Source organism: Solanum tuberosum, unplaced genomic scaffold (genome assembly GCF_000226075.1).
Source record: "Solanum tuberosum cultivar DM 1-3 516 R44 unplaced genomic scaffold, SolTub_3.0 scf00004, whole genome shotgun sequence".
Lineage (NCBI taxonomy): Eukaryota > Viridiplantae > Streptophyta > Magnoliopsida > Solanales > Solanaceae > Solanum > Solanum tuberosum.
In genome coordinates, this window is record NW_006238930.1 from 1,261,658 (window position 1) to 1,274,094 (window position 12,437).

Sequence of the window (12,437 nt, forward strand, 5' to 3'; positions counted from 1 at the left end):
TTTTCTTTCCTTCAATTTTAGCAATGGGAAGAATATATTTTAGTGAGAAATGGGAAGAGCTTTTATACATTGAAAGTCACAGTAAAGGGTGATGACACGTGTGGGGTGTGTGAAAAGGTTATTGTTACTGACTTTGTCAAAAGCATGCAATGTCCGTCCCATACTAACTGTTATTCGCAACATGGACCTATGCATATAAATCGCTTATAATTTAAGTTTTATATTTTATCAATACATAATTTTTTTATGAATTGTAAAGTTATTCAAATGATATATACAAATAAATTCATTTAAAATATGAAATGATATGCCTAAGCCATGTTGCCAATAACGGCAAGTACAAGATTTGACAAAGTCAATAACCATAACCATATATATGAATTTTATCATGAAAAAAATATAAAATGTGGAATTCGTTTTTGGTACTTGTTTAACATTTGCATTTTTAAGCTAACCATTAGTCCATTACAATGAAGAATTATAGTATTATGATGGTTCACTTTTACTTGTCTATTATATTGAAAATAAAATTTTAATTTATTTATTTTAATATATCAAGAGAAAATAATTTTCTTTTTTGTTTTTTTCTTTAGCATTAATTATTCATTTCTAAGTCCACTAAAACTATACCTAATTAATATGGATATCACGATTAAAAAAATATACTTAATATTTCTTAAAATATGGGAAAAATTCATTATGAACAAATAAAGTGAATAGAGGAAGTAAGGTTAAAGCTAGACATTTGAATTGCAGTTGCATTAATTAAAAAAATAATCTCATAACACAAAGTCAATAATAAAAATTAGGAGGAAACTAGCCGAAAGTCACTTTGTTAAGCCATAAAAAAGTATAGCCCTTACTTTTGAAAAAAAAAAAAAAAAAAGAATCCTATATTTGTGGTGGCTTGAATCACGGAAAATTGAGTTTATTAAACAACTTGCAAAAAAAAAAAAAAATTCCCAAATTTTTCTAAAAAATGTGGATTTTTTTTTTTTTTTGCAAGTTGTTTAATAAACTCAATTTTCCGTGATTCAAGCCACCACAAATATAGGATTCTTTTTTTTTTTTTTTGCAAGTTTTTTAAAAAACTTGCAAAAAAAAAAAAAAAATCCACATTTTTTAGAAAAATTTGGGAATTTTTTTTTTTTTTTGCAAGTTTTTTAAAAAACTTGCAAAAAAAAAAAAAAATCCACATTTTTTAGAAAAATTTGGGAATTTTTTTTTTTTTTTGCAAGTTTTTTAAAAAACTTGCAAAAAAAAAAAAAAACAATTCCACAAATTTCTCTAACAAATGGATAATTTTTTATTTTATTTTCAATTCACGAAAATTATTTTAACATATTTATTTATGATGCATAGGGGCTGCATGCAATTACCACGGAAGAAAATATAAGTGTTACTTCCAAACGAATCAGCTCAAAAAGTTTCAAAATGCCAATAGTTTTTGTTTATGAATGTGTGGAGTGTATTTCTTATCGTCGTCAACAATTACAAATTACTATATACAAGAACTTTAGTAAGTATATTGGAACGTTGATGATCCCATTATTCCTCTAGTAATGAAGGAGAATCCAATACTCAAAGAGCCACATATCCTAATTTTGACTAATCAAGTGAATACATTAGTTATTTATCTGATTCAGTCAAACTAGAATCAATCGATCTAATTTTTTTTCTGATTTTTTCAAAAACATTAATAAATGCACGATCTAGAAAGTGATGTATCACTGATTTTCATACATTAATTACATATAATAAAAAAATTATGAACTTTTTTCTGATTTAAGTATATAATTACCAATGAATACATATTAATTATTCATCAATTATATAATGGAGATCCAATAGATTATATGTATAAGTGAGATATATTGATTTTAGACCGACGTGAAGTGGTTTAACAATTATTGGGTTTATGGGTCTTAAATTGTAGGCTTAAATTAATAATTGCGATATAAAGTAAATAATTGCTAAAATAATTTTCTAATTTGTTTAAGTAATAAAGTATAAATAAATTTATTATCAATTTATTGTTAATATTTAAAAGGATTAAAATTTGTAACTTAAAACTAATTTTAATAAAACACATTAAAAATATACATATATACCAAAAAATAACATGATAGGGCTGCTTATTTTATTCTTGTGGGACTAGATATAACGGTAGTATTCCTAAAAGATATATAGCATTTAACTTCAGTAACATTATTATTTATGAAAATAAAAATTAATTCTAATAATAAAAATGTTAGCCATTTGTTTGTCATACATTATCTTGGATCTTACAGTATATATATTATTTATTAATATGAAATTTGAATTGTTTATTTTAAAGTTAAAAAATATTTAATATAAAAAGGATATAATTTATTTTCTTTAATTTTATATAAATTTTGGACTTAAGACAACCTTCAATATTATTTTAAATTTAAATAAAAAATAAACTATAAAAAGATTCACTACTAAAATTGGTTGGAACCTCAAAATTTTGAAGCCCTTTATTAACTTTGACCTTTAGGCCACATACCCTGACTGCTAGTTGAGTTACTATACAATGAAAACTCCTGTGTTAATGAGCTTCAAATATGTGTGGGCAGGCCAACATTAAGAAAGGTTAATGGGCTTCGAATATGAGTGGGCCGGTCTTCATTCAGAAAGGTTAATGGGCTTTTACTTACTAATTTTCATTTTTTTCGCGCTGGTACTTTAATGATTCGGGTTTATTCATTTATTGCTATTTTTTCTTAATAACAGACGGCATAGAAGTAATTAACACCGTATAAGATTGATAAACTCTGAGAAAAAATTGTGTTTAATTCGTGATTATGTTAGCGGGAATAATAATTAAGTTGTACATCCCATGTTACTCTTAGCTTTGCATCCTACAAATCTCTCCATTTTTTTTGCTCTGTACATTCATGAATTGATAGTTAGTGAGTTGAAACTCTAATCCGTAGACCATTTGGTGCTTCAACTCTTGGAAACTTCATCAGTTTATCTCCTCCTACTTCTTCCCATCTGCATAAACCATAACACAACTTCCATTCAGTAACATATCGATACGCGATAAAATTAATAAAATTTATATATATATATGTAGTAATTACCTGTATTTTGTTACGAAGTAATGAAGAAATGTAGAAATTTCTGCTACACCAAGTTCCTTTCCAGGACATTGTCTAGTACCACCTCCAAATACCAAAAATGAGTTTTGGTGTTCCAGGCTCTTATCCTATAATTAGAACCATAATTATTTGTTAACTCCGATTTCAAAATCAAATTAAACATATATATTATTGGGTACACGTAATTCAACAATACTAACCATCCATCTCCATGGATTGAATGTATATGGATCAGGATAAAGTCTTGGATCGTAATTCAACTCCCTCGTATATACGTATATTCTCCATCCTTTAGGAATGATATACCCTAAAAAATACACATAAAAAAAATAATAAGACCAAGTATACATAAAGTTGTGAATTTATGAAATTATTATATGATAGGAAATAATATTAGGGAATTGTACTTTCCCAAAAAGTTTAAGAGACGACACATGGGTCAGGAAGGGAGACTGTATAGGCTGGAATGGTAGGTGTGCCATGTGGATTGTGGTATCAGAGGGTCCATAACACAAAAGATGATCATATACTATATACATCTATTATTATTTTAAACATTTTAATCAGTCTAAATGAGAAGAATATTGTCCCTGCATCTGATGCTCATAATTTCACCAAATCACTCAAATACATAACAAATATATAATGACTTTAAGTTATACATATAATAATTAGAATGTTATATCATCGGGTCATCTTTACTTGTTATTTTCAATTCCACATTTAAACGAAGCTGATATGTAGATATTCTTTGAATGACTTGCAAAAAACGATCGATGGATAAAAAACTTTAATTTAACATGCATGAGATTTTCCCATATAATAGTACTTACCATTTATTTCCATATCTTGAGTTGTTTTTCTCAAAACCCCATTTACTATTGTTGCTAGCCTGGAGGTCTCTAAAATCACCTGCACAAGCAATAATATATATAGATTCAATATATTGATTTATCTCATATAACACTAATATTGTTTTAATAATTTTCTTCAATGTAATTTAACGTGTTATATAGACACTTACAGCTCGTGTGAACCGCATTGCCTTGTAATCGTTGTAATCGATAGGATCCTCAGGTTTTTTCTTTTCTCTAATAGCCATGTGTTCTTTCTGTAGAATGATAAAAATTAAGGTTATAAATTAAGAAAAATTAAAACAGCAATGTAGTTAATTAACTGATTTTTAATTTTTTTTGGACTTACTCTGAGTTCTTCAAGAACTTTTGGATGATCATGAAGATATTTAACAGCCATCATAGAAGTAGTGGAAACAGTTTCATAGCCAGAGTACAAAATAGTTATAATCAAATCAATCATCTCATCATCTGTTAATTTGAATCGACTTGCTTCTTCATTCATCAGATAACCAAGCATATCGTGTTGAATTTGCTTCGAAGCTCTTCTCTCTTCAATTAGTGTTCTTAATAAGTTCACAATAATTTTCCTTGCCTGAGAGACATTTTTCCTAAATTATTAGATGCTCTGTGAAAACGTATCTAACATGTTAAAATACACTGATAGTATCGCGAAATTTTACCTGAAATCCGCGATGATAGTTGGTGTTGGGAAGATTGATTGGTAGTGAAAGAGTTCCTAGTACTAGATTGAAGAATTCAGGCATGAATTCTTGAGCTAAAGAGGTAGATTCAATCCCAGCAATTTGCTTCAACGATGATAGAAATGCCATCTAATTGAAAACTCAGATTAGAACAGAGGAAAAAACAGAGGAAAAATAAATTTGGCAAGACTGAGTTAGTGACTGACCTTATTGGTTTTTTCTTGAATGTCAACAACTTTATTATCCCAGTTGTTCAAGTGGGATCTCATAAACTCATCAATTTTGGGCAAAAGTTGGTCTCTGATCATTGTAGGGCTAATTAGAGATAACAATGCACCCCTCATGTACTTGTGAGCTGAACCATTGACAGCTGCAATATTACATTTACCTAAAATATCTAGCATAGACTGTGGGTATCCTGGGACCAGTCCTTTTGCCTCATTCACAAGTATATATCTATTCAGTTCTGGATCCATTGAAACAATTGTTGGACAACCAAGTATGTGTGATTTGAAAAAACTCCCATATCTGATACCACAACAAAATTTTAATCAGACTTGTGTTACAGTGCGCACTATCAAGTTATTGAACAATCGAGAGCAAAATATGTAATGACTTTACCTGGCTCTTTGGTTTTTCATGAAACTTGGACCAAGTTTAAGAAACTCAGTAGTTTCACCAAAAAGTGGCCAACCCATAGTACCAGGGGGCAAGTTTTTGTTGTTATACTTGACTTGATTCCATCTTAATAAAGCAGTACAAAAGATGCATAGGCCAAAAAAGGAAGAAAGGAAAACAAAGAAGAAGGCCATTGATGCAGCTCAAAATTCAAAAGAAGTTACCAACCACCTCACAGAGAGTAGTCTAAATGGTATGGACTTCCTTACTTTTACTATACTTCACAAGAGAGAACTTTAAGTCATAATAGTTAGCCAAGCGTGTGCTCTGTTTATATAGACTCTCCTACATGAAGAGGAGATGGGTTTTTTTCCACTTAAAAAGGACACAGGGACCACTAACGTTGTGGTTGGATGGATTATTCCGTGATCTTTAATCAAAAGTCTCGTGATTTAAGCTTTCAAATACATAATTTGAAACACTTATTCGATATAAATTTAAGTTAGTATAATTATCAAAACAGAAATGAAGATTTTATCTGGCTTATTTTGCTAAAAGTCTAATGAGATAAGTAATTTTCAATTATTAAATGATATTACTATTGATTTTTTCAAATATCGAATAATACAAATCTTGATTAATCGAACGAGTGATTTTTGAATAGATAATTAAAAAAAATAAAAATATAGAGGGATTTGTGGTGGGGAGGTGGCCTAATACGTCAAAACCCCACGCCCTACAAAGGTAAAAGGTCAGTGTTTCTGAGCCTCGGGTAACAAAAACTTCATAAATGGCAATGTCTTTTACTGCAGAGTTAATTTATCTATTTTTTTAATTTTTGATATTCATATTAGAGATCTATAAAATTTAAATTTGTGTCTTAAAGTCTCACATTTGGGTATAAATTAATTCCATACTCAGGATTCAAACTCAAAATCTATGATTAAGGAGTTTGAATACAAGTTATGCTAGAATTAGTATGCATTATTTTTTTCTAATACATTATACGAAACGACTCTTAAGAGTACTTACCACTTCACCACGTGGAGTAACTTTTAGTGCAACTTGTATTTCATGCAAACCAATTGACTTAAATGGCTAGTCAAGATCTGAAGGGTCTCCAACTACTTTTTTTTTAAATTTGATCACCGACTCCTTTTTGGTTATTAGCCATTTGTTTAACAAAGCAAAAATTTGGCTGTCAATAAGTTTTTGTTTTATCCCTTTGAGGTCAGGTCATGTGTGTATGAATGTTAATTGTTAAATCGGATGAAAACAAAGTAACAATTCAGCAGCAGTAGTTAAAAAGAATGATCTGTTTTATTTCCTTAATCATTAGGGTATTGATGTGTATATTTTTGAAATATGTAAAGAACTTTAATTAACTAATGAAGAATTTATACATTGTGTTAAGTGATGAAGCACATGCACACCACCCTATTGGAGGGGTAGAATAAAATGTAAATAAATTAAAGGCACTTCAAAAACCAAGTGGTTCACATGTATATATGTTCATCACATAGATCTGCTGAACTATAAGGAATTACTTAAGTCACTAAAGGACACATATTTTGGTTACCATGTGAATATAAGTGGACACACACACAGAGAGAATGGTGGGGTAAGGGAGTAATGTTTTCAGTTCAATCCTAACTGCAAGTTTGAAATTCCTAGACTGAATCCTGTAGTAGTTGTCTGAGACTTTGTACTTGAAATTTCTTGTAAAATTGGAACTTTTGTACACTATTTTCCTATATAAATTCACCGGTTGATTGATTACTCGTTAGGAATATAGTTATTCATGTATTAAAAGTAACACAGTTAATTAACACCATATTTGATAGCTTTTGAGTACGATGTTTGGTTATTATTTTACTATAAGATGGAATAACTAAATTTTGCATACGTGTTGCTGATTTTTGGATCGATGATTTTGATAATATCTTATCTTTTTGGACATTTTACTGTGGAGACAAAGCAATTATGTTATAATTCGCTAAAAATGATTAGATTGGATGCTTATAGATGATGAGATAAACTTCCACTACTCTAATCACATCAAAGAACAGAGATTCTGATCATTATTTATATAAATATATTGGGGAAAAAATATATATATATATATACTTTATGCACACGTTTGTGTCAAATCTAAACTACCAATATGAAACATTTAAGGATGTTCGAGATATTGCAATGATTTACAAATAATTACTATTGATTCTTATGAGTTGGAAAATACTCCACATTTCATCTTCAATTAAAGGATTAGAAAGAAAAAATAATTATGAGCTAGGTTGAAGAGGACACATATATTATATACATTTGATTAATTTATGAATAGTTAAAAGGAAAACGAGTTAAGAGGTGACGAGGCTAGCAATAGCAGGCATTGCACTTTGTGTATTTTATGTCAAATCCAGTTACCTATGTGTTGAATATTTTGTCACATTGCTCGATGAATCTTTCTTTAACTTTGACTGAATTATGCAGCACACGTGCGTTTGCATTGTTGGATCATTAGTTTCATTTTTGGAAACCAATTTTCTCATTTTAGGGTGGGGGTATCTCAAATCTACTTTTACTAGGTGTAGTAATACATTTGACTCTTGAACTTAAATCCCCTACCCATCCACCAACCTCACTTTTTTTTTCATTTTGATTTTCTATCCAATATCCACATAGGAGTCGGATAAATTTAGATTCGTGCAAGAAAATCTTACATTGGAGGATAAATTCGCTTCCTAAAGAGGACTCGAACTCGAGATATCTGATTAAAGATAAAAAAAATACTTACTACTCTATCACAATTTTAATTATCACACCTTCATTATTATAGTGTTCGTCTGAATTATATATGAATGCTCTCGAGATAAATGAAAATTTCGTATATATTTTTTCTCCAATCCACCTCTAAAAGGATCAATAGTATTTCCACTTATGTGTAACTCGAACCCACAACATCATATATGGGTAATTCCACAAATTGGATTTAAGGAGGGTAGTGTGTATGCACCTTATTCCTACCTTGTAAAGGTAGAGACGTGATTCCAATAAACTTTCGATTGAAATAAGGCATATAAAACAAGTATGCAATATAAATATAAATAACTAGTAGATCATGGTGAAAACAATACAGAAGAGAACATACAACGTGATTCGATAGCTCAACAAAAACTATATATTAAACACCATTTTTTTAAATGTTTTTTTTGCTTATTTTGATGGAAAAAATTTTAAATTAGTAAAATATTTTTCTTCATATCAAACACACTCTTGATGAAATATTTTTACAACCATAGAAATCTTATAACATATTTTCGATCATAAATTTCAAACGAGATTTTTTCTTTCTTTTTTTTTGAACGTTGTATCCCATAAAAAAGAAGTGGTGCTAGATTATAATTAAGTTATTAACTATGGGTCCAGACAAACTCAATAGCTTTTATTTAGACTATATATTACTATTAAAAAACATTTAATATGTAATTATAAACCCGATATTCAAGGCGAAAATAAATAAATAAATAATAATAATAAATAACAGAAAAAAAGAAAAAAAGAAGATATTCAAGACAAGTTAAATGAAGTTTTTGCAAAATTTGTGAAATAGAGATTCTACCAACACCTTTGTGCTACTTATGGGGTGGGGTATCTCAAATCTACTTGTAATACATTTGACTCTTAACCAACTTTTAGAGACCTACCCACTAACTTGGTCCGTTTATCAATCAGTGAACGTAGAAGTACTACCTTTCATCTTAATAGTAGATTTTGTATTTGTATTAGAATTACGTAGTCGTGAACCTTTTAATTAACAAAACTTAATAGATAATTTCAATGACCATATTCAAAACTCGTAAACTTTTAGTGTAAAGCTAGTACTCCAAATATATGCGCACGGTGGTTGTTGAGTGTGCATCAACGCTTGAGTGTATGATTAATGAAACTACAACTAATTAACTTAGCTCCTTGGATTCAAACTTTGGTTCTCTCTTACAGCTAAAAATGGCAAAATTTGTGGAAACAAGTTTGTGAGTCGATTGTTAAATGTCATTATCGAACGTAATTTTATGTTCCTTCAAATAATTAAAATCGATTGTTACACGTCATTAATGTTGCAAAATGCAAAAGAACCATATATTAATTACAAGAGTACGTGGAATTTTGCTATCCAAATGGAACATGAGGCTAAGCCATACAATACATATGGAAATAATACTACTATTTAGATAGGACATGAGAGACCGTACACACAAACGTACATAACATGAAGATGATCGACTAGTCTAATCAGTAGGTGGGATATATTATTATTAATAATTGTTTTATTATGGATTGGAAAGGGAGACAAGAATTATGCAAATTTTTTAAATGAAATTTATATTTTTGAGGCAATGTTGATCTTCTAGCTAAAATTACTCTAATTTTTTTGACTTTGTGCTATAAAATTGATGGATTGTCTTGGTGTGGCAGAAAAGGTTAATTGAGATGGGGACTTGAAGAAAAGTTAAGATCCTTATAGAGATCCTTGGATAGGGATTTGACAATATGATGCGATCTCCCCCAACCCCCCTTAACCTCCCACCCAAAAAAAATTGTGGAAATTATTTAACCTATCGACGTTATCGATAGTATGTATACATATGTCATATATAATCAGTGTATATTATATCTGTACTGATATTATATAAAAATGTAAAACATTTCTCATCATACTTGTTTTGAGTGAAATTAAATGTGTTTTATATAAAATATTTCTTATTTATTTTAGTAAAACGGTTTTAATAGGTTTTTGTTTGTTAAAATTCCATCCCTGTCTATCTTACTATGCTTTCTACAAATTAATTTTTTTTTTGGTCGGGTGAGAAATTCAAATTAATTGTTGAACTTCGAATTTCATTGATTTTGTTAAAAAAATAAGAGGAATTCTAACGCACTAAGTTTAAATTCTTTTTTAAATAATAAATGAGGAATACACATCAAACCTGATTATTACTTTTGCCAACTATTTTTGTATCAGTGATAATATTTTAGTATTTAATTTTGGTAGAGTATGGCAATATTTAATTTCACTTGACACGACTTTTATCACTTTATCGTATTAAGAAAAGTCAAATTTTAATCCGAATTTGCTTCTTGTGTTTGTTAGTTTTTGTCATGCTCTGTCAGTGTCGCTGTTAGACAAAAACGGCACGGGAATTAAAACCCTTATTCCTTCCCGTTGCTTTTCTCGTCCTTTTAAAAAATATTCTTAAATTATAGGAAAAGGTTTAAAACATTCTTTCATTCATTTTTTGGCTCACTTATAAGTTATATCCTTAAAATTAACAACCCCACTCTTTATTTGTTTATTTATTTTAAATATTTATTATGTGCTATTTTTATTAGGTGAAATAAAAACCTCACCTCTAATTAGATTTTTCCCCATAATTTATTCAAACTAAAATAATATACCTCTTCAAGACTCCCACAAAAATATTTGTAAAAATCTAATAATTTTTTTATATTTGTAGTAGTTTTTTTTTTTTTTGAGAGTATGAAGAAGGATGTTATTTTGACTAGGATAAATTATTTAAAAAAATCTTTTTAAAAAAACTTTTAGAAAATATGTAATTTTTTTAATTTATTCAAACCAAAATAGTATCCCTCTTCAAGACTCCCACAAAAATATGTTTAAACTCTAATAATTTTTTATTTATTTGTAGTTTTTTTTTTATTATTATTTTGAGATTATGAAGAAGGGTATTATTTTGACTTGGATGAATTATGAAAAAAAATCATTTTTTTTAGAAAACTACTAATTATTTTTATATTTAGTATAACCTTTCTTTTTTTTAAGTTTTTGGGATCATGGAGGTATATTGTTTTTTTAGATTTTGCCCAACATTCATGTGCAGAAGTTGCTGCTCCTCTCATTTATAGCTCACATGTAATTAGTAGAAAGCATTACTAACGGGCTGGAATAGGAGACAGAGAAGGAGAAATCGATCAGTCGAAGGAAATAAAAATCATACAAACTGGTTTTTTTTAAAGACTTTTTTAGATTTTTTCCCCATAATTTGTTCAAAATCCCAATTTTTTTAAAAAAAATAACATCAAATACAAAAAAAATGAAATTTAAATTTTCAAGAGGTATATATTTTGACTTGAATAAATTATGGGGAAAAATTTAGTTAAGGTGGAATTTTCATTTCATCTAATAAAAAAAATCACACATAATAATTTTTTTTTTTAAAAAAATAAAAGAAAATAAAGAGTTGTTAATTTTAAGGGTACAAGTGAGAAGAGGATTTTTAGACCAAAAAATGAATGAAGGGTATTTTAAAACATTTTCCTTATAATTCAGGGATATTTTTACCCTTCTCCGTTTACTTTTTATTTCCCTCCGTTTTTCTTTTCTTGGAGTGCCAACGGCGTTTTATTTATTCCATGACATTCTTTTTCTCGTAGTTGATTTTATATTATTATTTTTAAAGATAAAATTTTATATTTTTTTAATTGAGAGTTTACTGAAAATAGTTTCTTTACCTTAGATAGAGATAATTTCTATGTATATTCTATCATCTTCACAATCTATACTGTTGTTGTGGTTTATCGTGATTAAATATGTGAAGAGATGGTCACTTAAACTAATTATTATTATTATTTCAACAAGTGAGTTTGTTTTTTTCTGTTGACTACAACAATTTAATAAAATACTCAAAAGTTGGATTTTTGAAGGAATTGCTTCTAAGCATTATTATCCAGATTGAGCTGAGCCCCCATATCTCAATTTTACCTCCAAATTAATTTGCTGTCAACTTGGCTGCGTGTCGGCCAATAATAAAAGGAAAAAAAAATAATTAATTGCCGACAGAGGATAAGAGAGAAAAAAAGGGAAACAAATCTTAAAATTGATAAGCAAAAGAGTTGTAGTAAATGAGAGAAAGGTGCACCAACAAGGATTAATTGAGTGATAAGTACTCATTTATCTTATTCAAATATCTCGAATTTAAAATCTCTTAATATGTAATTCCTTACTAGGGGAACTTTTTACCTCTGTGTGAAAATTTTCAGTCATAAATTTTAATTTAATCGAACTTCAATATAAATATATGATAAAAAAAAAGGGAAGGGGGGGGGGGGGGGAG

The 12,437-nt window shown here is 28.7% G+C and overlaps 1 protein-coding gene across 1 annotated transcript; it reads right to left on the minus strand.

Moving 5' to 3' along the window:
* Positions 1-2,769: 2,769 nt before the first annotated feature.
* On the minus strand, positions 2,770-5,630 carry LOC102603315 (cytochrome P450 85A1). The gene is made up of 9 exons (XM_006338279.2): positions 5,308-5,630; positions 4,893-5,214; positions 4,666-4,815; positions 4,332-4,577; positions 4,153-4,239; positions 3,962-4,040; positions 3,329-3,435; positions 3,111-3,235; positions 2,770-3,021 (listed from the first exon to the last, which is right to left on the minus strand). Exons 1-9 carry the CDS (start codon positions 5,496-5,498, stop codon positions 2,934-2,936), a joined length of 1,395 nt encoding a protein of 464 aa, XP_006338341.1. The 5' UTR covers positions 5,499-5,630; the 3' UTR covers positions 2,770-2,933.
* Positions 5,631-12,437: the final 6,807 nt, after the last annotated feature.